The sequence below is a fragment of the Marmota monax genome, unplaced genomic scaffold, assembly GCF_021218885.2.
Source record: "Marmota monax isolate L192 unplaced genomic scaffold, Marmota_monax_Labrador192_F-V1.1 WCK01_AAM20220418_F8-fsc00005, whole genome shotgun sequence".
NCBI lineage: Eukaryota > Metazoa > Chordata > Mammalia > Rodentia > Sciuridae > Marmota > Marmota monax.
The window spans coordinates 1,937,263-1,965,098 of record NW_026692254.1 but is presented as its reverse complement, the minus strand read 5'-3'; the positions used below and the strand labels follow the sequence as shown (position 1 = coordinate 1,965,098).

The window sequence follows — 27,836 nt, the reverse complement described above, 5'->3', positions numbered from 1 at the left end:
GCATCTTCATTCTGTTTGAAAAGGGGAAAACCAAAAAAGATGTTATAAGTATCTAAATTTTACTCTAGTTTCAAAGGCAGGTTCAAGGTTAAAAGAATGTTCCTTTTCCCCCTTTACAGACTGCGATTGCATGAGGATAACTTTGACAGTTGAGTTCTGGGTAGGAATACAAGGAAGCTCTCTTGATGGGTTCATTTAAGAGCGGTCCTACCTTTTCCACCTTCCTTTTCTTCTTGGTCATCTGTCAGTGGAATCACTTCTGGCTGCTCCACAATCATCGTATCTTCTGGGTTTGATGAAAGCTCTAAATAGAAAGAGGCCAATGGAGACTCAGGGATGTTGCAGTTGGCATCATTGACAAAACACAGGGAGTACAGCATAGAATGTTTAAAGTTCTTCTTCATTCCTCCAAGTTTCAGGAGGCTCAAAAAGCAGTAAACTGTTGTTTGTCACCTCCAGGACTCTTGCCTCACACACACATGAACGCCACTCACACACACTTTATATATAGATGTCATGGTTCACAGCTTCATCTCATTCTCTGATAACAATATATTCTGTTTTCAGTACCTTCGGTTTCCATATATGAGCTCTGGGACTCTGTCTCAATTTTCGTTTCATTCTTTGTTGAATCGTTCTCTTCTCCTGTTAAGAATAGTGATTGAAAAATAAAAGAAATGTGATATGCATGACCATAGCTTTATCCCTGGTTTGAAAATGCTTCAATCATGCATGGAGAGATACAGAACAGTTTTGAACTGAAACAAGGGGCAACAATAATCATTTTTCAAATGATCAAGTTTATATCAATTTTTTGTGAGATAATTTGGGCCCACAAGTCTCCTCTTTGGTTGTTGTAATTATTATTTAGCTCATACATTTAACCACCTTTTAAGAAATAAATATTTTCGCTATTGAGGATTCCAAAAAATCAAAATGCCACTTGCAATTTCATTTTATTTTTTTTTAATCAACAGAGCATTAAAAACTTGGGTAATGGGAGCACGCAGGAATAAATCATATAACAGCTCAACTTTTCTCTGAAGTCGCCTATTAGATATAGGAAAGGTCAGGAGAGAATTCAGTCAACTCTTGATTACTTCAAGGCTGATTATCCAGTATTGGCTTTTCTTCCCCTCCCTCTGGCTACTCTCCTTCCCCTCCCCTTGAGCGTTTTAAACATTTAAATGCTCATTAACAGAGGAAATAGAAATGTGTCTATTTTGCCTCATGCTAATGAAATATTTTGCATTGAGGGTATTTAACTATTGAATAAAAAAAAAAAATTCCAGAGCTAAGATGAGTTACAGGAACAAAAGGGACACACAGAGAGGCTTGGGTTGTTTGCTTGGGTACATCCCTGGGATAGGCAGCATTATTGTTTCAACTTGTCCCTACTTCTTCCTGTAAGAGGATTATATTTTCCTAACTGTTACCATGTGACCTGTATAGGCCTCTTTGGGTGAAGTATATGCTGCTGCCACCCCCATAGACTTCAGGCCTGTTCATGTGACTTGGTCTACAAAATGCCACTGGGAGACATGTAATGTACACTACATCCAAGCAGAAGCTTAAGCTCCATTGCATGTTTCCTCCAGCCCTTTTGCTCCTATCAAAGCATGCTCTATCAGGTCTAGATCCTGGAATAAAATCATTTAGAGCAAAGACAAACAGGGCCAGGCATAAATGCAACACACCCTTGTTGTCTAATGACACTTTGGGGCTCACTTGGTACTGTAATAATGCTGATATATACAGTCCCTCATCCTTCATCTTCCCATTTGATACAACTGTCATTAAACTACCCTCTGTATTACTTTCCCTTGATCCATTCTCTCTTAATGTGACGCTGATAGGAAAAAAAAAAAAAAGGTCTTTTTTTATGACATCCATTCCTCCTGAGCTCAATTGTTATCAAAAGGATCTGATAAAATAATCAGAACTAAAGCATATTTACATGTCTGATCATTGAAGATACAACCTCAAGCTGTCTTTAATAACTGTCTTTCATTACTCCTAGCTAAAGTTCAATGAAATCCCAAGTACTGATGATTCTGCAGATGTTTCTTTTCCCATACTACATTCCTCTTCTCCTTTTCCTCACCAGAGGTACAGCGTGTGTCTCTTGGATCTTTCATCTTATTCTCTTATAATCGATTTTGTGCATCAATAAATAGCAGGATGGTCTTTTAAAACATAAATTTGATCAAGATCTTTCCCCTGCTGAAAATTCCCCATTCCTTCCATTGCTACTCAAATTACGGTCAGTGGGAAAGTGGAAATGGAATGATGTGGAAGGTTTTTTAAAAAATGCAGCATTTCAGGCCTCACTCCAGACCTGCAGAATCAGAGCCGACATTTTTATGAGATCTCCGTAGATTTGTGTGCATGCTAAAGCTTGAGAAGCACTGGTCTATGGGATATAAGTGTATCTGCCAGTTAATGATCTCATAAAAAATACCAGACTTTGTCTAGATGCTTCACATCTATTATCCTTAATCATCACATTGTCCTGGTAAGGTAAATATTGTGATCCACATTCTGCTTTCAAAATCTATTACTAGGTATATCTCACCACAAATATCTCTTTTTTTGTTTAGACTGGAAAATATCTTTTTGTATTTGAGTTTGTAAAGTAAGGTCTACCTTGCATATAGTAAAATACACAAATTGTTAAGTATACAGCTTAATGACTCCTTACATAAACACACACTTAGTCTTTATGAGTAAGTACCACGCAGAGGAAGAACATTTCTAGCACCTGTGGCTTCCTCCTATTGATGCCCCACAACAAGCAACAGTTTTATTATTATTATGTTGTTGTTGTTTTTCATATAAACATAAAAAATGCTATTTTGTGTCTTATTTTTGCAAGACCTGTTGTCTGGTCTGTGAAATTAATTTTAGCTGCTGCATGTTTAAAATGGTCATTATTTTTCATTGATATGTATTATTCTACTTGTCTGAATGTACTATGCTATATGTAAGAACTGTTTTTTGGTTTGGGACTATTATGAATAACACTGCTAAAAAGCATTTGTACAGGTCCTTTGTTGTACTATGTATTCATTTCACTTGAGCATGAACCCAGATGTGAAACTGATGAATAGTAGGAAATAAATTTTGGTTATGTTAGGTATTTTGGTCACAGTGAGGTAAAGCTAATAAAGTCAACCACGTATGGAGTCTCATTAAATGCTAACTATGTCAGGTATTAGGAGTAGATTTTAAATAAGATAGAGTGCTGTCCTCAAAAGTAGATAGTTTCATATCACAGGCATTAAATATTGAATGAGCACTTTCTAAGAAGATGTAATACAGGGTTCCAACTTTTTGACAAAACCACTTCTAGAAGATTATGGCATGACAGAGAACTAAGAGGAATGAATAATACATTTGACAACAAAATCAAAATTGAAACAATACACTAAGTGAAATAATATGAATCTTAATAAGGATAAATGTAAAATTCTAAAATCAACCTCAAGAAATGAGAGGCAAGGACACCAACCTAATTTTTTCTGATTAAAAAAAAAATTGAGCCACACTTTTTGAATTCCAGATTTTCTCTAAATTAATACTAGTTAGACATCAAAATGGCTGGATGAAAGGAAAGATACTAATATGAATCACACACACACACACAAAAATAAAGGGCATATTTTCAGTTTTTCTCCTGAGAAACATTTTACCATGATGGCTATTTCCAGTTATCCAAAAAGGGTATTTAAAAATTGAAACATAAGAGAATTATGTTAAGGAAAACTGCTTTTATAAAAACTACAAAAACTACAGAAAATGTATTTGTTGTTGGCACTATGAGGAATAATGAACGAGGAAATGAAAAGATGAACTGATGAACAGGAAACTGAGTGAGAAAAAAAGAAAAAAAATCTATAAACCTAAAAGTGTAGTGACAGTATTAATATCTATAGTTGATGTTATAGAAGAGAAAAACCCTATAGATAAACAAACTGATGTTTAGATATCAAACTCTCGAATGAAAGTACACCAAGGAAGCAGAGATAGTGAGCAAAAGGGAATGAGAAATGATAATAAACAGGACAGAAAATATATTATGAGGTTTAAAATAGAAACGATTTGATTTTTTAAATCACACACAGGTGCCTTTCTTCATATTTATATCAGTGCAGACAAAAAACTGGAAGGCTGTTATCTCAGATTTCAACATTGATTACCTTTGAATGGTAGGCAGGATTTTAAGTTACAGAATTTTTATTTTGCTATCATATATTTTATATTTTATAAGAATTGAACATTTTATAATTTAATAATTATGATGAGAAAGCTTTAAAGGTAGAGAAAAAAGCCCTCAGTGATATCATAGAAGAAACATTTCTGGCTAAATTTTCTTTTGTCTCTGTTTGTGTGTGTACATGCATTTGTGATGAAATTGTGTGTATGTGTGTGTGTGTGTGGTGTGCATGTAGCCAAATCAAATTTCTTTTTCTCAGTCCCCATTCTTGAACTCTAGAAAACTAGCTGGTTAAGTAACTTGACTATCTACTTTTGTGTCTTTCGCAAAATCAACTAGCATTCTCCCTAAACCTAATATTCATCATTATTCTTCTTGCCTTTGTACCCATTTAGCATTCTTTCCCATTTGCAAAAATATTCTTTTCTTCTCCCTCAAGTTCATCATCTTTGGTGGGGGGGTGGGGGGGGGAGCAGTTAGAATGTGCCACTAGAATATCTCCTAGGTTCCTATATCTCTTGGTGAAGTGTCCAGGCACATCCATGTTTGTTTATGGGTGGCTGATATTAAGAGGGAACTTCCACTATTTATTGAATGATGCTGTCTATCATTGCTAATATGGGGAAGTGACTATCACATCTAATCATTACACCAAGGTCCTAGCTGCAATCTTTAACTCATTATTCGTGATTTGGCTTTGTCTGTACAATGAAGGGAAAGAGTAGGGCAATCAGGGAGTAGACACAGTCCGCATTCCTGACTGTCCCTATGCAGCTTTTGACAAATTTGCAGAAGGATTCAATCAGGAGTGAGAAGATCACAATTCAACAGGGCCTGGGGCATTGCTGATAAGGTGGGACTGCCTGAAGTGGTAATCTGAGGCTGTTGATGAATACCAGGGATTTGGGGACTGTGAGGCCTGACACTTCACTTTGAAGATGACAGGCCATTTCAGAGCTTTTTGGGCAACAGTTCTCTCCCCTGCCCTCTTCACTTGTCTCTATTTCTGATCTGTTTTCACCTGTGTCCTTTATGCATTTCATCAATCATTACTCAAAATAGAAATACATATATTTTCCTCTTTTCCCTTTTTCTAAAATGAAGTTAGTAAAAACTGAGGGAAGAAATGAAGTGCTCATTTTTGAAATTCAAGAATGATCATGTTTGTTCATTCCCAAGCCAAGACAAGATTTGGCACATTAAAGACAAGGTATGTGTGAGCTCTTTGCCTGCACCCAGTCGCCCGCTGGGTATTGATGATGCTGGGGCTCTCCAGTCCACCTGCCTCTCTCCTCTGTGCTCTCACATTCCATCTTGCTTTCTTGGCCCCACGGGGGCAAGCTTTATGTTTGCCTCTCTATATTCTGTCTGCTTGAATTCCCCCTACAGTCCTCTGACCTAATCCCTCCTGGTAGAGGAAACAAAAGAGCACAAAGGATCCCACAGTTTATGTATATATTTTTCATACAGAGAACTCAATCATCCATACTAATGGGAGGGGACCATTAGAACAGATAATCCAAAAATCCATTCATTATGCTTTAGAAATAGATCACATGATTGTTTCTTGAAGGCCTGGTAATTAAGTTTGGCTCAAGCTAAAGCTCTTGCTTTAATTAATTTGCATAAAAATTGGTCTGGGGATGTCAGTCTAGAATTAAGCATTTCTAGGGTTTTAACCTAAACTCACTTTGCAAATGGACTGCTTTTGAACAAAAGCAACAACAACTTAGTTTTATTGTTTGCAGATTATTAGATGCTCAAATTTTTCTAAGAACAAAGGCTGTTTCTTTGATGCTTCTCTTAAAGAGATAATGGAAAATGTGCCTTTTTTTTGGTTAGGCTTGAAACTTGATTGCTGCTAATATTCAAAATTTCTCTTTTACCATGCCTAAAAATATCCCAGATTAAAAGCAAAAGTTAAACCTAGATTAGCAAGAATTTGACTATTTCCTAGATACTCCTGGTTTTCTTGTAGGTCCATTAAAATTTACACTTTAAATGTAAATTATTTCTAAAATTATTTTTTTCTTACAGTTATGAAAGAAACAAGAAATGCAATTTCCTTATAGATGCATCCACAAGTTTTAGTATGTAGTATTTTTATTATTATTCAAATCAAAATCTTTTCCAATTCCCATTGTGATTTTAAGTATTGAGACTTAACAGATATTTTTATAACTAAGGGGTGGACATTTTTAAAATTGTGAACTGCTATCTTTCTCTTATGTGTATGCATACATATAAGTACATACACACATATACATAAACATACATATGTATCCCTACATACTAATTTCTGTGTCTATATACGTGTATATCTAATATTAGACATGTATATGTGTTCATAAACACATATTTATGCATATATACAGACACATGAGTATAATATTTTGATTCCTGCCATTTTATTTCATGTTTTAATGAGCATCATCTACCATGATGACAATTTCTCCAGAAACCTTATTTTGAAAATATGTACAATATTCCATGTTTTGGATGAAATTTCAGATATTTTCTTTATCTGTGTGTGCACCCAGGCACCATTAAGCACAATGTTGCAATGAACATTTTTGTGAATAAATATCTCCATGCTCTTGCTGGGTGTTAATTGAGTTTAAACTCCTGCAGCATAATTTTTCCATCCAAGTATGAACTTTTCATCATTTATTAAGTTTTGCCAAAGCAGCCAGAATATTATGCCTTTTATGTGTGTTTGGAAACCCCATTTCCACCAATTGTGTGCATTTTCAATTATCAAAAAGAGAAGATAGCACATTCCTATTTTATTTTCATTTCTAGAAGTAACAGGACCATCATTTTCAAGTTTGCAATTATTATATTTCTTCTTTAGTAAATTATAATTGACATGTACCCACCATTATGGTATCATACAGACTAGTTTCAGTGCTTCAAAACTCCTCTGTGCTTTCTTCATTCATTCTTCCTACACCTGAACTCCAGAAACCACTCATCTTTTTACTCTCTATATAATTTTGCCTTTCCTGGAATGTGATATAATTGGAACCACATAGTGTATAGCTTTTTCAGATTATCTTCTTTCACTTAGTAATATGCATGTAAGTTTCTGTTATGTATTTTCATGGCTTTATAGCTCAATTTCTCTTTAGTGCTGAAAAATAACCTTTGGTTCTTTTACTCTAATATCTTATAGTTGCATTTTTACATTTCATCTTTGCTCCTTCTGGGATTTATGTTGGTGTAAGGAATGAGGTTGGGACTCAACTTACTTTTCCAAATAGCCAACCAGTTGTCTTAATGCCATTTATTGAGTGATCTGTCTTTGAAATGTCAGCTAGAATATGTACTGAAATCCCAGATCTACTTGGGTCTATTTCTAAACTCTTCAGTTTGTTTCATTGATCAGCTGTCTACTCCTACAGCAGAACCACACTGTTAACCACATTTTAAAAACATTCCACGTCGTTTTCAGTCCATTTGTTCTTTCATTGCTGATAATATTGTATCTGTGAATTCCCCAACCCATTTCCAACAGGTTTTTATTTGTATTGTATCTTGCCCCATCATCTGACAAAGATCCATCACTGTTATATTTAATTAGGGATTTGAATTTTTTTATCAATATAAGATAACCAACTCTTTCTCCCTTGAGGCTTTTGGCTAGAATTCTAATTGGATAGTTTTAAAGAAGTTTTTCATGTTTTCTTTTGATGTTCATCTCCCAAAGATACTTTTTTTAACATTATCCTTTTAAAATGTTACAATTTTATTGAATTTCATTCAATCTGAATGCTTTTCACACTTGATAAAGTAACTTAATTATACTTACTGTTATAACTATTTGCTTGTGTTTCTGTCATCTTGTTTGATACATTGTGATTTGGCTACATTGCTAGTTACATTTTATTATTATTTGCATTATTAAATAAACTTACATGTTTAATATGAGCTTTTGGGGGAATTTTAAAACTTAACATATTTTCCTTCATATTTGTCATTATCTACATATCTACATGTATCAAGGATATTCGTAAAGCCTTATGTTGTTAGAATCTATAACCCAGAACTTTTAGCGTTTGAGTCTCTATGGAAGTCAACTGTATGTGCAACTTTCCCTGTGCCACACCTTAGTCTTTATTTTGTAGCCTCTGCCATTAATGATTCCTTTCTTTTTTTTTTTTTTTAATTTTTTATTGTTGGCTGTTCAAAACATTACATAGTTCTTGATATATCATATTTCACAATTTGATTCAAGTGGGTTATGAGCTCCCATTTTTACCCCATATACAGATTGCAGAATCACATCAGTTACACATCCATTGATTTACATATTGCCATACTAGTGTCTGTTGTATTCTGCTGCCTTTCCTATCCTCTACTATCCCCCCTCCCCTCCCCTCCCCTCCCCTCCCCTCCCCTCTTCTCTCTCTGCTCCCTCTACTGACATTCGTTTGTCCCCCTTATATTATTTTTCCCCTTCCCCTCACTTCCTCTTGTATGTACTTTTGTATAACTCTGAGGGTCTCCTTCCATTTCCATGCATTTTCCCTTTTCTCTCCCTTTCCCTCCCACCTCTCATCCCTGCTTAATGTTAATCTTCTTCTCATGCTCTTCGACCCTACTCTGTTCTTAGTTACTCTCCTTATATCAAAGAAGACATTTGGCATTTGTTTTTTAGGGATTGACTAGCTTCACTTAGCATAATCTGCTCTAATGCCATCCATTTCCCTGTAAATTCTATGATTTTGTCATTTTTTAATGCAGAGTAATACTCCATTGTGTATAAATGCCACATTTTTTTTTATCCATTCATCCATTGAAGGGCATCTAGGTTGGTTCCACAGTCTAGCTATTGTGAATTGTGCTGCTATGAACATCGATGTAGCAGTGTCCCTGTAGCATGCTCTTTTTAGGTCTTTAGGGAATAGACCGAGAAGGGGAATAGCTGGGTCAAATGGTGGCTCCATTCCCAGCTTTCCAAGAAATCTCCATACTGCTTTCCAAATTGGCTGCACCAATTTGCAGTCCCACCAGCAATGTACAAGTGTACCCTTTTCCCCACATCCTCGCCAGCACTTGTTGTTGTTTGACTTCATAATGGCTGCCAATCTAACTGGAGTGAGATGGTATCTTAGGGTGGTTTTGATTTGCATTTCTCTGACTGCTAGAGATGGTGAGCATTTTTTCATGTACTTGTTGATTGATTGTATGTCCTCCTCTGAGAAGTGTCTGTTCAGGTCCTTGGCCCATTTGTTGATTGGGTTGTTTGTTCTCTTATTGTCTAATTTTTTGAGTTCTTTGTATACTCTGGATATTAGGGCTCTATCTGAAGTGTGAGGAGTAAAGATTTGTTCCCAGGATGTAGGCTCTCTATTTACCTCTCTTCTTGTTTCTTTTGCTGAGAAAAAACTTTTCAGTTTGAGTAAGTCCCATTTGTTGATTCTAGTTATTAACTTTTGTGCTATGGGTGTCCTATTGAGGAATTTGGAGCCCGACCCCACAGTATGTAGATCGTAGCCAACTTTTTCTTCTATCAGACGGCGTGTCTCTGATTTGATATCAAGCTCCTCGATCCATTTTGAATTCACTTTTGTGCATGGCGAGAGAAAGGGATTCAGTTTCATTTTGTTGCATATGGATTTCCAGTTTTCCCAGCACCATTTGTTGAAGATGCTATCCTTCCTCCATTGCATGCTTTTAGCCCCTTTATCAAATATAAGGTAGTTGTAGTTTTGTGGATTGGTTTCTGTGTCCTCTATTCTGTACCATTGGTCCACCCACCTGTTTTGGTACCAGTACCATGCTGTTTTTGTTACTATTGCTCTGTAGTATAGTTTGCATTCGACAAAGTACAGCATCCCTTTATGTTCAAAACTCCAGAAAAACTAGGGATAACAGGAACATACCTCAATATTGTAAAAGCAATCTATGCTAAGCCTCAGGCTAGCATCATTCTGAATGGAGAAAAATTGAAGGCATTCCCTCTAAAATCTGGAAAAAGACAGGGATGCCCTCTCTCACCACTTCTGTTCAACATAGTTCTCGAAACACTGGCCAGAGCAATTAGACAGACGAAAGAAATTAAAGGCATCAAAATAGGAAAAGAAGAACTTAAATTATCACTATTTGCAGATGACATGATTCTATACCTAGCAGACCCAAAAGGGTCTACAAAGAAACTATTAGAGCTAATAAATGAATTCAGCAAAGTGGCAGGATATAAAATCAACACGCATAAATCAAAGGCATTCCTGTATATCAGCGACAAATCCTCTGAAATGGAAATGAGGACAACCACTCCATTCACAATATCTTCAAAAAAAATAAAATACTTGGGAATCAACCTAACAAAAGAGGTGAAAGACTTATACAATGAAAACTACAGAACCCTAAAGAGAGAAATAGAAGAAGATCTTAGAAGATGGAAAAATATACCCTGTTCATGGATAGGCAGAACTAACATCATCAAAATGGCGATATTACCAAAAGTTCTCTATAGGTTTAATGCAATGCCAATCAAAATCCCAACGGCATTTCTTGTAGAAATAGAGAAAGCAATCATGAAATTCATATGGAAAAACAAAAGACCCAGAATAGCAAAAACAATGCTAAGCAGGAAGTGTGAATCAGGCGGTATAGCGATACCAGACTTAATGATTCCTTTCTTCCCTCACACTTCTTTCCCTTCCTCATTTCCTTCCTCTTTTAACTATTTAATAAAATTGTGACATACATATAAGAAGGTATACACAAATATAGAGGACAAAATTAAATAACCAAAAGGAAATTTAACAAAATATGTTTTTATAATAACTGTTTAGCCTAGAAGTCTTTCTTGTGGCCCTCTCCTAATCAGTACCTCCTCCCCAATCACCAAGCTTTAACCAATACCCTGGCTGTCAGAGTATCCACTACCTAGATTTTATTGTCTTACTGCCAAAATATGTTTTTCTAAATGTATGTTATTTTTTCCCTGATTTCTGAACTTGATATCAATTAAGTTCTATAATACATAGACGGTCCCTAACTTATGATGGCTTGACTTAACAATGTCTTGACTTGATGATGCTGTGAAAGTGTACCCATCAACCATTCTGTTTCTCACTTTCAGTAGGTATTTAATAAATTGCAAGATATATTTATTTTATTAGAAAATAAGCTTTGGTTTGATTATTTTGCTCCACTATGTGTTCTGAGCACATTTAAGGTAAACTAGACTCAACTGTGATGTTTGGTGGGTGAGAAGTATTAAATGCATTTTTGACATATTTTCAACTCACGTCGAGTTTATCAGGATGTAACCCTATTGTAAGGTGAGGATGATCTACACACTTGTTCATAACTTCTTCGGTTTACCATTACATTGTGAAATTCATCCACATCCACATTTGAAAAATGCAATTGTAGTTTCCAATGAGACATTTTCTTCATCCTTATTTTTTCTTCCTGTCTAACTTGTACTTTTTCTCTCATTGTTTATTATACTGTTCTCTTTATTTCTGGTTTTGAGTTGATTATAATGTGCTAGAATGATTTTCTTTATCTTTATTTTGTTTGGGGGCCCTAGAAGTTCTTGAATATGTGGGTTCATAATTTCATCAAATAATTGAAAATTTTATCCATTTTTACTTAAAAATATTTTTTTCCATCTGTTGTTCCCATACCTATTTCAGACATTCTAATTTATGATTACTATAATTGGAATTTTCCTGCACATTGTTTCATAGCTTACTGATGCTCTTTTCATTTTTTTTTCAGCTATTTTTTTTTTTCTCTCTGTGTTTCAGTTTGGATAGTTTCAATTTGGATTGCTACATCTTCAAATTCACTAATCTTTTCTTCTATAGTGTTTACTCTGCCATTGTTTTCCCATTAAGTGCAATTTACCTCAGACACTGCTTTTCATCGATATAAATTCAATTTGGGTCTTTTGATATCTTCCATGTCATGAATTAACATAATAAATACTTCTTTTAGCTTTTTAGAGATATGGAATACTGCTATGATAATTTTTAGCATGTTCGGCCATACTAATTATCTTATCTGAGCTGCTTCTGAATTGATTTATATTAATTGACTTTTCTTCTGCTGGGAGTCATATATTCCTGTTTCCTGTCAAATATTTTGAAGGATCTGAGATTTTGATCTACTTGCAAATTAACAAATTAACTAGCCATGGTTCCATGGATGCTGACAAAAGACTTAGATTTCTGAGGTCGAAGATGAAGATGAAGAACAATTTAGTATTCAGATCAATAGCAGTAACCAGAGTACTTTTTCCCATTTCCTGAGCACAGTTCCCACAGGGTATTATCAGGGGGATATGTGATAGTTGCACACTTGGTGGGTTGTATCAAAGGGAATCTGGAGAATCTGGATCTTTTATTATGGACAAGGAGAATCTGGACCTTTTATTGTGGACAGTTAAGTATATCTGCTCTTTGATCTGGTGGGAGACACTACTCTTATCTTCTGAGGCTATCAGCAAGCCTGTTCTCTATCTTCCAAGGTTGTTTGCAATATAAACATTCTTGATAAAACTGGTCAGAACACAGACCTCTGCTCACAAGATGTGCAGAGATAGGAAAGAGGCACAGAGAAGTATCTTTGGATTGCTTCTTTTCATTCCTGGAAATTTTGTCAATTTTACATTGTGGGATGTGAGATATACTTATATACTTATAAATATTCTTAAATTCTTAAATTCTGGAATGTAGCTAGGTTACTCAGAAACATTTTTTTAAATTTTTTTTTTTTTTAGTTGTAAGATGGACAATACTTTTATTTTATTTATTTTTATGTAGGGCCGAGGATCAAACCCAGTGCCTCATACATGTTAGGCAAGGGCTAGCTATCTCTGAGCTACAGCCCCAGGCCCACACAGAAATAATTTGATCCTTTAATGTCTTAACGATTTAAGTTTATGATGGAGGATTAGAGTAGCCTTTGGTCTACTGCTTGTTTTGCTCTATTACAGAAGCAAAACTCTTCTGAGGTCTCTGTGAAGTAATAGCTTTTCCAGGGTCTGATGGCAATAGGCACTCATTCCAGTTCCATATAAACTTCTGGTATAATTCCCTAAAGCCATTTAGCATATTTACATAGCCTTGGGTAGTCTCCTTTAAAATGTGCATGCACCAAAGAGTACTCAGCTGAAGACTACGGCATTCCCTCTGTGGATCTCTAAGGTGTCCCCTCTGTGGAGCTCTCTCCTCTCCATTACTCTGCCCTGAAAACTCTTGCCACTTTAGCTTCCCAGGATCTTTAGTTCTGTCTCCTGGACGAAAATAAGAGTCTGTAAAAGATCCTCAGTCCTGTAAGAGGCTACAGGACTCTGACAGAGTTGGAGTCATTCTTCTCTGAACCATAACCTAGAAACTCTCCAGGCTGTCAGCTGGGGCAATCACAGAGCTCATCTCATTTCCTGACTCTTGGGGAAGCATGAATCTTATAAAATTTGAAAATTAATTGATACTATTACCTCCCATGACAATGAACAATACCAGAACATTTAAATTTATCTTATTCAGTAAATGTCATTATGGTGGAATATTTTAAAGCAATGTGTATCTTAATTCCCACAAGGCATTATGATTATTATCACTATTGATTAGTACCATCAATATTCATTTTGATTTATCCAATTACCATTTACTTTGCTCTAATTCCTTCCTTTGTCTTTGACCTTCTACTTGGAATGAGTATGTTCCTGACTGTAGAACACCAGAAAGCAGTGATGAGCCATGCTTTTTATTTTGTTTGGCAATAGTCTTGATTAACCTATATTCTTGAAACATGTTTTTCCCTCCTGGGTTGAGAATTCTTGGTTGGCAGCTATGTTGCCATACTGTTTTTTTTATTTTCATTATATTTATTGGAAAATCAACTATCAGTACAAGTGAAGTTTGCTTTTTATAAGTTTTGTTTATCTTTGGTTTGTGCAGTTTTACTATAATAGACCTAGTTGTGGAATTATTTTTATTTATTCTGCTTTGAATTCAAAAGGCTTTTGGGACATTTGGCCTAATGTTCTTATCAATGTGGGAAATTTCTCATTATAGTTTCTTCAAATGTTGCTCCTGACCAATTCTCTCCATTAACATGTGATCTTTTCCTTTTTTTGAGCCTTTGCTATCCTTTTGCCCACTGTTTTTAGTTTGGATATATTCTTCTAACCTAACTTAGGGTTCACAAATTCTTTTTCATTTGCATCTAATATCTTATTAAACCATAAATCTATTCATTGAATCATTAATTTTAATCTCAGGATCTTTTATTTCTAGGCTTTCTTTTCTTTTCAATATCTAGTTCTCAGATAAAATTTTCAATCTTATCATTATTCCTTTATACAGAGTCTTCACCATTACTTTATACTTTGTACTTATAACCCTAATATTTTCAGCTCATGTGGGTCTATTTATCTCATTTCTTCATATTCTGTTTCATGTAATCTTATTTACTCATTTTGGTGTGGAGCTATTTTTTGGTATGTGTGTGCTAGATTTATTTGTTTGTTTGTTTTGGTACTGGAGATTGAACCCAGGGGTGTTTAACCACAGAGCAACATTCCCAGCTTTTTTTGTTTTGAGATGAGTTTTCACTAAATTGCTTAGGGCATGTCTAAGTTGCTGAGGCTGACTTTAAACCTACAACCTTCCTGCCTCAGCCTCTAGAGTTGGTGGAACTATAGGTGTATGCCTCCATGCCCAGCAAGACATTATATTTCACAAATTTGAAAGAAAAAAATGTTTGAAGTCTACAAGGTGCTTTTTTCCTCTAATAAATATTTCACGTGTGTTTTTCTCAGGTGCCTGGGGAGAGTTAATAATCTGAGCTGTTCTTAATTTAATTTGGGGATGGAGATCACTTGAAAATGGAAAACAGCTTTCAGAAAATAGATATACTGTGGGTTTATTCTTCTGGGATATGTATCTTTAGGTTTTCAGCCCAAAATATAGGGTGGTGGGTATAGTACGGTCCCTTTTCCTTTTCATCAATAGGACTCCAGACAATTTTCTGCAGAATCAGCCAAAAAAAAAATGTTTACCTTCTCCTAAGGTAAACAGCAGTTTTAAATTCTGGGTTTAGTTTGATAAGTCTTAGCTATCTTATCAACCCTCTGATGTTTTCTAACTCTGTCGTTTTTTTTTTTCTTCCCCTCACACAATACATATAAAATAGATATGTGCATAATTTATTAAATAATACATATTATGTGTGACACATATTTCTGTGATAAACATAATACCATATGATATATAATGTAATCAGATAACATATCACATATACATGTAATATATATAGTTTTGTCTAAATTGTCTAGTTCTTTAATGAGAGAAATGGCCTACATTATTTTGACTTTCATTTCTGATAGTAGAAGTCTCTTCTTTACCTTTGTCATTTTTGAACAGCATATACTATAAATTTCAGTTAAAATATTTCGAGCTGGGCATGGTGGCACTTGCCTATAAATCTAAGGTATTTGGAAAGTTGAGGTAGGATGATCACAAGCTGGAGGCCAGGCTCAGCAATTTAGCAAGACCCACAACAACTTAGAAAAACCTGTCTCAACTGGGTGCCATGGCACATGCCTGTAATCCCAGCAGCTGGGAAGGCTGAGGCAGGAGGATTGCAAGTTCAAAGCCAGCCTCAGCAACTTAGTGAGGCCCTAAGCAACTCAGTAAGACCCTGTATATAACTAAAATATAAAAAAGGGCTGGGGATGTGGCTCAGTGGTTGAGTACCCTTGAGTTCAATGCCTGGTAGCAAAAAACCAAAAACGAAACCTGTCTCAAAAAAAAAAAAAAAAGAATTAGGTGAAATATTCGGATGCTTATTTTGAAATAATTATGTTAATATTTTCATATATTTTATTGGTCTGACCACATAGTTCCTCTAAACTGTGCCTTTTTGGTTTTGGATTTTACATTCCTTCCTATATTTATTGTTTTTGTACAGGCCTTTGGTTAGTTCACTCAGAAAGGATATCTGGGTAGCATATTTTCTTAATCTTTGTATTCCTGAGAAAATATTACTTTTGACTCCATGCATGAATAATAACTTCACTAAATATAGAAACTGTGTCCTTTAGAGCTCTGGAAATGTTACTTCATTTTCTCTAAGCATTTGGGGTTGCAGAAGAAGAAGGCTAAAGCTAATCTGATTCTGGTGATATTACTTGTAACCCGATTTAGACTTTCTTGTATGCTTTGAAAGCCTTTATCATTGATCTTCAGAAATTCCATGAGGCTACGTAGGTGTCTGTTCTCATTTGAGTTTTCATTTTCTTTGTCTATAAATATAATGCATACTCTCATATTTTGGACAGAGAAACTGGTTTGCATTAGGAAAATTCTTTTCCTATTAGTTTTCTAAAGATTGCTTCATTTGTTTGTTCTATTCGGTCTTCTTGGTATTCCAAGGATATGTAGATTTAATCTCCTGGGTTTATTCTCCATATGTCTCACATTTATTCTCATTCTTATCACACATTCATTTCAGTAGTTGCCAAACCAATGCTTATAGAATACAGGCAGGTAACAATAAGCAAAATAAATGAAGCCAGCCTGGTACATAAATAATGGGTAATGAAGATTGTGGAAAGCAGAAACCCTATCTCAAGATGTCAGCTACCAATCAGCTGGTGTTCAGCACTAAGAAAATACCTCAGAATTCAATTTTCTCCAGAAAAAAACTCAAATCTGCTTTTGTAGATGGAATGTTTTCCAAGAGGAAAAAAATAACTATAAAAGGATCTCACAACTTACCATTGGGATGATCTTGGTCACACACAGAATGATCTGTTACTTCATTGTCTTTTATAATATTGTCATCCTTTGAAGAATCTGACAACAAACATTTAATCAGCATTTTTAACTGAGAAAAGAAAAGCACCTTCCAGTACTAACATGATAGATATTTCAGGGCAACAGAATTTATTATTTTTTTAAAAATAACCATTAAAATACTTAAAAGATTTTCATTAATAAATAGCTTTTCTTAAAGTAGCCTGTGAGATATACACACAAAGCTTACAAAGGTAGAGATGTAGTTGGAGAATCTGTTTGCAACAAAGTAGAAAATACAAAGCAGGATTCATACATCAGTGAAAGTGTTAGAATTGTAGGAAAGGATATGAAAGGAAGGCAAAATAGAGAAGATTAAAGGAATTTCTAATTTTAATGTTCTTAATGTTTCCAGTACTGTAGTTGTTCACATATACAAGCCATGAATCCTTGAAAAAATCAGAAATAGCACTTTGGAAATCCAGTGGTAATTATGATTATCTTTCCCAGGTACCATATGAGTTGCACAATAGCAATGAGGGAATGCAGACCCTCTGTTCTGAGCAATGTCATTCTTTCTCTCATATAGCACATTTAGGTATGGAATTAGCATACACTCATTTTTTGGTTATAGTATATACTATCTAGGAAATAACATAGCTAAAAGGATTCTATGAACACTTGCAAAGCTAGAATGTTGAAAGAGGTTTCTCTGGAGGTTCTCCAAAAAGACACTGGATTGAGCCAGTGAATGGGTCAGCAGGAATGCATAAAATAGGTCTGTTACTCATTTGTAAATATTTATTAAGGGCTATCATATGGCAGGCACTATTCTGGGTGCCAGAGAGTCAATAGGGAACATACAACTAAATCTCTGCCCTCATAGAGCTTACAATCTAGTAGATATTTTTAAATAGCCAAAAGGAAGGTAATTCAAAAATATTTAAAACCCCCTAGTTAATCCTGTTAGCATGTGGCCATGGAGAAAGCTGGAAATGGCAGACCTACACCTGTATTGTTTAAAAATAAGTTCTCTACTGAGTTTGCATCACTAAGTTGCATTTCAAGAGTGATGACTTAGAGTCTAAAATAATTATTCTTTCCTTGTTTCCCTTTCCCTCTCTTTCTTTTGTTCCCTCCCTCTCAAAACTTGGAGACAGAGAGCTTCAAACATTATGGTTTGGAATATTATGGGAAAATTTGTTTCTTCGCCCTGCCACAAGCAACATTTGATGGACAAGTGAGAAACCTGGGTAGTTAACATATGATTCAAATTTAATAACCAGTGAAGCAAGTATACACCCGAAGTGTATGGTTTTAATTAACTGCAAATAATTCCCCCAAGGCAAATGTTTAATTATCTTCACTGCTTCTTATTTCTTTCTGAGACTGACAATAAGTTTAAAAGTCAAAATTTAGAAGCAAAACTGAGCATAGACACATTTTTCAAATTGTTATCTCACTCATGTCAAATTGTTTTAAACCAACTCCCATTAAAATGTGCTTTTTTAATTTTGGAGCTAACATGTGGACTGAAAAAAAATCCTTCAACTGCCTTTTTTCCTACATTAATAGTGAAAATAAACAATGATTGAAAAAGGAACTATCTCTATTAGGCTACAATTTAAATGTGAAAGTGTTTTAGTTTTACTCATTTATAGGAAAATGTTATCTTTTGATATATTGTCTTTTAGAACACTCATTTCAGTATTAACATTTTAGGATTATCTAAGATTTTACATATATTTGGAATTTATTCCTTTTCACTGAACAATAATTAATCGCTTTTTAACTTACATAAACAGTATGTTTCTGCACCACATATTACTTAAGAAATGTTTTTTAAAAGATAATTTACATTCATTTTTAAAGCTTGTGATCAAATGATTCACATGAGTGGAAAGCATTTGAAAAATTAATCACTGGGATGCATTTGTTTTTGTCACCAAAATCTGTGTCTTCAGCAAATTACCCTTTTCAATTTCCTTGGGAGATTGATTTAACATTACCAAGGCACTTTCTGAGCTGATGTTCTGTATGTAATCTATATAATGCATTTCATTGAATCCAAGATATCCTCAGTTGATATTTACAATATTATTTAATGGTACCAAATAAATACATGCTAAGATGTATCCTGATAATAAATTAAATATAACCAGTGAAGCGAGTATGCATTTCAGAGATGCAATATTTGAGTGTATTTTATGTGTGCACACAAATATACATATTCACTTGATGACAAGGACTTCATGTCAACATGACACATCTCCAAACCCAGTCTGTCTTGTATGTGAGCCTCTTCTTCTGAAATGGTCCTATCTGCATATCTGTCAATAACGTAGGATGAAAACTATAAGCTTGTGATAGTATTCACAAATAACCAGGTAGCTATGGAAGATTGTTCCTATAGATTTACTCTATTAAAAGGGCTATTTGAACTTCCACAGACTTTAGCAAGACTGGATTTGATCCTTTATGTTTTAAATCATTGATCTTAAAACATTATGCTTAGTTATAGGTTTGAAGCAGCAGTGTAGGTTTTCTGTTTAGGGGGGAAATGCAAGCTGCATGGTATGTGAATATGAAATAATTACTCATGAGAGAGAAAGAAAGTTTATCTGTTTGTTATGGTCTGAAAGTTTGTGTCCCCCTCTCCCCAAATTCATATGCTGAAATCCTAATCCCTAAGTGATGGCATTAGGGAGTGTGCCTTTGGGAGTTGAATAGGTCATGAAGAAAATTGTTCCCTTACCAAGAGGCTTGAGAGACACTTTATCTCTTCCTCTATGTGAAGGCACAGAAAGAAGGCTATCTGCTGGGTGTGCCTGTAATCCCAGCACTTTGGAGGTTAAGGCAGTAGAATTGCAAGTTTGAGGCCACCCTCAGCAATTTAGCAAGGCCCTAAACAACTTGGTGAGAGCCTGCCTCAAAATAAAAAATAAGAAGTGCTGGGGATGTGACTCAGCCACCCCTTGGTTCAATCTCTGGTATAAAACAAACAAACAAAAAGGCTCTGTCTATGAACTAGAAAGTAGGTCTTCAACCAGACATCATTAACTCTGCCAGCACCTTGATCTTGGACTTCCCAGTTCCTAGAACTGTGATAAATATATGTTTTTTGGTTGTTTACAAGTTATACAGTTTATGGAATTTTGTTATAGAAATCTACATGAACTAAGACACCAGTCCTTTTATTTTAAATTATAAATTATTATAAATTCAATAACTAAGATGCCTATTAGTTCTATGCAAGTTCTATTAACTACCCTTAAAAATGTAGTTGTTTGGGGCTGGGGTTGTAGCTCACTGGTTGCCTTGCATGCGTGAAGCACTGGGTTTGATCCTCAGTACCACATAATAAATAAATAAATAAGATATTGTGTCCATCTACAACTAAAAAAATGTAGTTGTTTATACTAAATTCTTGTAGTACCTTATCATTTGGTCATGTTAAAAAACACAAAAGTTATTATCTAATTCTGATATTCAGTCAGTGTTTTTTTTCTTTTTTAATAAATAGCAGAAACTAGAATTAAATTTATATGTAGATTCTGACTTTCAGAATCTTTGAGGTCAATGTCATATTTAAAGATTTTTTTTAAATGCAATTATTATATCAAATATTCAAGCCAAAGGTCTATACATAGATATGCTTTGAAGATTAACAAGAATAAAAAGGAAATGCTTTCATAAATTTTTTTTAAAAACCCTCCCATAAAGAAAATTGAAAAAGATTTAAAAGAATATTTAAAATTGATTAAAATAAAATAAAAAAACCCCATAAAATAGAAATTCCCCAAAGTAGGCTACTTTTAATGCAGTCAATCACACATATCTACATGGACTAGTACATGAATGGATTTAATCTGTGATGACAAATGATGAAACTACTGAAATTTTTATAAACATATCTATGCAATAAATCAAAATAAATAGTTATCTTTTCCCAAAATATTCACTTAGAACAAACATTTTTAGCCCCAGAGGATCCCTGGGTGTGCTCCAGGAATTCATAAAACCTTTTGGCAAGATTTACAAAAGTGCATTTATATATTCATATGTTAAATTTGGGAAGGAAATAATTTTTGATCACATTCTCATGTGGATCTATGACCCCAGAAATGTTAAAAATAACTGTAAATATCTATATCTTAGTGCCTGTGATGCTGCCATTTTACAAAAGATCGTCAGGACAACTTTTGAGGTATTAGTCACCAAGCTTGATGCCCACTTCAAGAATTCATCAATGACAAATCTTGAACCTTTAAGGTAAATTTGACTTGTTAAAACAGCCAAAAAGTTATTGGGATGTCTCTAATGCATAAGGAAGATGATCCACTTGGCAAGAAACATTTTGTGCCAAAATTAGGGATAAATATAAGATATAAAATGATAGATGATTAACTCTCTTTGAAGATAATTTCAAGCCAGGAAGTCTACAAAATACTTCTAGTAAGATTGTTAACCCCTAACGACTATTTAGGACAGCAGGCAATCATTTTGGTATAGATGCTCTAACAAGTTTGTATAAAATAAAGGTATACACAAAAATACACACACAACATATTGTTTCTCAGCAATGTGTAAATATCTAAATGAGTACCAGAGCTCAGTGCAAAAGTTGCACAGAAATGCAATCACCTGGGCTTCCTTTGATTCTTGAAAACTGATTTGATTATACCAAACAAACCATTTATCCTGGCCTGTTTATTGAAATCTCTAGTTTATTATGTGAAGCAATTAGGATAAAGTAATTTTTCCTCCATCTGAACGGGGGGGTGCTTATCCACGGTAAACTGGATTCTATGCAGCTGTTTACAGTCTCATGGAAATTTCACAATGGCTAATCCTTTATATAGAAAAAATACATTCTATAACACATCCAGAATATGCAGATATCAATTATCTGAACTGTGCTGGGTCCCAGTGAAGTTGGATATACAAGGATGAACTATATTTACCTGAAAGGTATCTGGGTTCACAGACAGGACATGGCTCTGGGAGTCAGGGAGTCCAACAGAGCTATGGATGATCATTTATCTTCATTACGCTCTCATTAACCCCCATTAAAAGGTGGCTAATCATTCCCAGAGTTCTGGAATCAAGGCCCTAACAGCTTTTGAAGCATAGCCGGGAAAACTACCATCATAGACAACCAACTTGATATCTAATTAGAAAACCTGTTCCTAATTCCAAACAGTGAACTTTGGTCAAATCTTAGGCTGAGAGGAATACTAGTAGATGATTGTGATTCAGGATTTAGAACTATGAACTGCATAACTCCATGGAAATCCATTCACCTTTCATAATCTCAAATTTCTTTAATGAGGAATGGAGGTTATTAAATTAGATGATCTAAGATAATGCTAATCTGAAGAATTGTTCAAATTATGTCTTTGTTCTGGACAACATCTCTCTGTAAATGTTCCCAATTTCCCCTTATTCTCTGACTACCAGTTGGTTGGTTCTCACTGAGAGTTTTATTGTCTACTTATAAAATAAAGGTTAATAGTCGGGGAAGAACTGTGGCATGCCACCAGGGCCGCACCGGCCCTCTTTAACTCAGCGACTGGATCAAGAATCATCACAATGTAAAACAGAACAGCTGGATATGAAGCTGGGTTGGACCACTATGGAAAAAGAAATGCTTAATTACCCTTTCCATCAAGTTAATTTTTCCCCTTTGGCAACGTAAACAAAGGCAAATCTGCTCTTATTTTTAGTTGTCTGTGACTTGGCTGTTTCAGTATCCTTGACCTCCTCTTTTTGACTCCTTTCTCATCTTGCCTGTCTCTACCTTGTGAAATCTCACACCAGAGGCTCTCTTGACATCACTTAAAATAAAGAAAAAAGTCTGGCTAGGCCACAGACATGAAATGTAGCCATGGTTCTGAATATAAAAAGGGTTGGAGAGATCAATTGTATAACATGGTGCCTGTAGTTAAAAACAATGTAATGTATACAATTGTCCCTTGGTTATCTGCAGAAGATTGGTTCCCTCCTGTACCCCCTCAGATGCCAACATCCACAGATGCTTATAAATGATAAAATATATCTTTTATAAGACAGCGTAATATTTAATCTAGGCACATCATCCTATATACTTTAAATCATCCTGAGATTACTTATAATACCTAATATTATCAAAAAGGCTTTGCAAATAGTTGTTCTACTGTTTAGGAATAATTACAAAGAAAAGAAAGTCAGTACATGATCACTACAGATTCAATTGCTTTTTTTCTAGTATGTTGATCTTCAGTTGGTAGAATCCACAAATGCAGAGCCCACAGGTAAGGAAGGTTAACTAGAAAATTACTAGAAGGATAGATTTTAAGTGTTATTTCATAAAAATAATGGTATGTGAGGTAATGCATAATGTTAATTACCATTATTTAACCATTCTACAGAGTGGAAATATGCTACAGTTTGGATCTGGAATGTCATCCAAGATCCCATGTATTTAAAGCTTGGTCCTCAGTGTGGTGCTATTGGGAGGTGGAGGAAACTTTAAGATGTAGGGCCTAGGAGGAGGTCTTAGGTTACTGGGGATATACCTTAAAAAACAAAACAACAACAAAAAAAAACTATAGGACTTGAGTATCTTTCTCTTTTCACCCTGGGTCATGAGGAGAACACGTTTCTTCTGCCACATGCTCCTGATGCGACGTTCTACCTTGCCACATGTCCAAAAGCAATGGTGTCAATCAGCCATGGACTGAAACTGTGGGCCAAAATAGACCATTTCTCTTATTACATGGATTATCTCAGATATTCCTTATAGTAACAGAAAGCTGACTAACACATTTTTCAAAATATCATGTTGTACATTTATTTCGCCAATTGAGAAAAAAAAATTCACCTACAAGCCTGGAAGAACAGAAGTGATTTGTTTGCATTTTGGTTTAATTGGGTCTGGTGATGAAAGGTTATTTTCACTGTACTACTGAGAGGACCTTTCCACTGGGAGAAGTGTAAAGGTTTTTTGTAGTGTTTCCTCTGAGCTCAGTCAGTCCAAAAGTGGGTTACTACTTCTCAGTTGTTCTATTTCACAGAGAAATAAGGCAATAGAAAGAATCTGTCTTCAGATTCACAAATGCTACAGCTTCTGGGGTTAGATTATTTTTATCCAGACACTGGCTGAGATGCCAGTACCCCCTATTGCTGAGAGCCAAGGATGTCTGAGTCTTCAAAGCCTAAGTCATAGCCCACCCTGCAGGATCCTAACTTGTCCAAATGATATAAAGTGACATGTCTAAGAGACTAAGATAAGCATTTGGATGCTTTGTGGAAGTAACTAATTCTATGTGAACCTCAAAGACTTGGATGAGTTCCTGTTAGCACTTGCTTCTCTAACTAGAAGGATCCATAACCCCTTAAACTCCATCTAAGAAAAATAGAGGACAAATGGTAGGCTTTCATTTTCTCATGTGCTTATTTTCCTTTATTTTTTTTCTTTTCTTTTTAACTTTTCCTCAAGTGAGTGCATATTGTTCTACTATATGGATTGCTTCATTGTTGTTCATTTTATGAAACCTACCCTAAGTTATTTTACTATTGTCTGATCTCTTGGAAATTCAAGCTGAAACTTTTTTTCTTTTTTTCCCCGCTATTCAGAATAATCCCATGTTATTGCTGTGGTGGAAGTCCAAGCCTCGGATTCACTTCTATCTCTCTAGAGCTTGAGTACCTGCAATAGAAATAGCCCATACCCACTCATTCCCCTTTGGACAACCCTTGAAACTGCAGCAGATGATTCCAGTAAACCAGCTGCTTTCTGAGACTTGACTGAGACCATTACCCTGAATGGACCAGAATTACCCAGGAGTTAATGTCCAGTATCTGACCCAAAAGGATTTAGGGGATATGCAATTTCCCCACCCCTTGGAGAGATGATCCTGAATATGTTTTATACACCTTTCAAAGAAACAGAGCCCCAGATTCCCTCAGCAGTAACTTGCTTGCTAATGTCATCCATTGATGGTTTTCCCTTCCTTGTCCAACTTCTTCATGACTTACCTGTGCTTCTGGGATTACCTCCCAAATAAACCACTTGCATACTATCCTTGTCTCAGGATTTGTTTTGTGGAACTAAAACTAAGATAGTCAAGATAGTTTCCTACTACTTAGTAGCAAAATGTGAATGTTCACCCTGTTTTCCTGACTTACAGTTTTCTGTTCCCTTATATCACGTTGCCTTTAATTAGGGCATATTGGGAACAGGGGCTGCCAACTAATAAGAGCCAGTTGGGAAAAGAGGTTGCCTTGTTTTGCCCCATATTACCCTGATAATCCGTACGCTACAGATGATTGATGAGGGATGGGCTCTGGAAGGACATCTACTGTTGGACCACAGCTACTAAGGTGAGCTGACATGAGAGTTCCACCTGCCAGGAGAGAAATGATCTTAGATTATGGTGAAGGGAATCAATTAGCTCTTGAATGGATGATTGTTGGAGAGGGTGTTGAGTCTCTAGGGAACTGTTTGAACAGCTGAAGCAGTGCTCAGGGTTCATAGCATAGTTTCCTCATTCTTTGCCTCTCTGACCAAGAGATTTTATCTCGATGTACATTTCTTTTGTATAACTTGAGAGAGTCTAACTCAGTTTGTGGTTCTTGTAAATTCATTATCTAATTTTAATGTGCATATATTCTCTAAACATTTCTCAAGTGCTCTTTACAAATATTAGTTTAAGAAGGTTGGCATTCTTTTAGGTCCACTTTTGAAAATGTTCACATTTTTAGTCATTTCAAAATGTATAGTGTTCATTTGTACTCGACCAAAAACCTTACAGAAAGTTAAAGAGGGGAACTGCTTGGCTCATGCAGGATAAAACAAGTTCAGTAAATTTCATTTTCAAATATGACCCTGGTGGTAGGAAAAAAATCAGGTGACATCTGGTATTATAGGAAATGGGGTGTATAGAGGTATTTGCATGATGAGGACAATGTTTTGCCTCATAAAATGAGAAAAATGTGTTAAAACAAAACACTATAAAAGGATATTTTAAGAGGACCTTGGGAAGTATACTAAGGATTAACTTTAAAGTGTTATTCACTATTTCCAGGGGGATTTTATTTGAATTTGCTACTATCTTAGAGTAGGTTTAACTGTAAGTTTTAGAAATCATGGGCTGGGGATGTGGCTTAGTGGTAGAGTTCTAGCACAGCATGCACAAGGATGAGTTTCAACCCCAGCATGGAAAAAAAAGTATTAGAAATTATTCTAGCTTTCCCTAATGCAATGACTGACTGTTAGTTTGCTTGGGTTGTTATAACAGAATATTTTAGATTGGGTGGCCTAAACAACAGACATTTATTCCTTACAGTTTGGAGGACTGCAAAGTTTAAGATCGAAGTGATGGTAGATTTGGATTCTGATGGAGGTGTTCTTCACAGCAGGCTCTGGTTGTGTTCCCACATAGCTCTTTCTTGGTGACTGTGCTTGCAAAGAAAAAGTTCTCAATCTCTCTTCCTCTTTTTATAAGGGAACTAATCCTACCATGAGGGCCTCACCCCTAATCCTAATTACCTCTCAAAGGCCCCATCTTGCAAAACTATCACTTTGGGAGGTAAAGCTTCAACAATGGTACAAATGCTAGGTGGATAATGCTTTTAACATTTGGATGCTTGCTGGACAAGAATATATACATGTGTTACCAGCAGAGAAAAGTCACAAAATGGATTTGGAAATGGAATTTTTTCTAAATATAAGGTTCCCTTTCCCCATTCCAATTCCCAGCGATCATGTTTTCATTGATGTAGTTGAGGAACTACATCAAGTGGTTTGTGTAGTGTGTATATATAGTATGATACTCTGGAGTGATAGCTCACTTCACTGGCACTGATGCCAGCAAATAAAGATGGACACATCCATGTCATTGGGGCAAGATCTTAGAGCCCCTGACGTCTGCCTGGCATAGCAGGGTGATGGTGGGAAGGCTCACTTGCAAGGAGGGGAGTACATCATTGCTAGCCAAATACCAGGTGAACATTTCAGTATTTTAAAATTACTGTACACAAAGGTGTACTGTCAGAATATCAGTTCTGTTTTGATTAGAAAAACATACTGAAAAATTTTCTTCAAAAAAGATAATGACAGCAGTTTATTAACCAATGGTCTCTAATATTCCATCAGAATGAGAAGTAGTTTATTCTAAGAGTCTATAATGAAAATACTGAAAAATCCCTAAACACAAATTTGTGATCCCTTTTTCTTTTGTGATTCTTACCTGACAAAGCACCATTGCAAACAGAATTCACAAACATTTTAGGATAGTAGTACTTCTGTCTAGAGCACCACCTCTCTTTAAGGCAACATCAACCCCTGTTCCTTTGCTACACCTGCACCGTCCTACTGTTCCCTCCATCACTGGTGAGGAGAATTTATGTGATGGGGTTGACTGTGATAGGACTATAGGGTGTTGCTTGAGAGGACCACCTGTCCCAAAGTTATCCATCTTGTCCTCTCACAGTTTCCAGGGCAATATTTCCTCCATTAAAGACTTGAAACATTTGTCTTTGGGGGCTTTTTCAAGTGAAGATCTTGGAAGTATTCCACTTGAATCAATTTGAGTTAATGGCAATAACCAATTTCTGGGGATTGGTCTGAAGTCAGCAGAGAACAAGGAACAGATGACACTGAGCAGAGACCAAGAGGTAGGAAAGGACTTTAATCTGAGAGGATCAAGGCAGTGTGTGACAGTCCTCTAAACTGGAGAACTAAGTGGTGTCACTTTAATGGCAGTCTCAGGAGGGACAACTAAGAGAGGACTGAAGAATTAAACTGTTTGCTATTTATATCACTGAACATTTTCCTAAAACCTGGTATTCCTGCTGGACGCAGTGGCACA

The 27,836-nt window shown here is 35.5% G+C and overlaps 1 protein-coding gene across 5 annotated transcripts in view; it reads right to left on the bottom strand.

Annotated features, from left to right (window-relative positions):
- Macrod2 (mono-ADP ribosylhydrolase 2) overlaps positions 1 to 27,836 on the bottom strand; it is a 2,042,921-nt gene that overhangs the window by 85,653 nt on the left and 1,929,432 nt on the right. For all 5 annotated transcript variants that reach the window (XM_046434337.2, XM_046434346.2, XM_046434363.2 and 2 more), the window contains 3 exons: positions 16,966 to 17,043; positions 571 to 645; positions 212 to 304 (listed from right to left, as the gene is read on the bottom strand). In XM_046434337.2, coding sequence (XP_046290293.1) covers positions 212 to 304; positions 571 to 645; positions 16,966 to 17,043 — 246 coding nt within the window. The remainder of the gene's footprint in view (positions 1 to 211; positions 305 to 570; positions 646 to 16,965; positions 17,044 to 27,836) is intronic.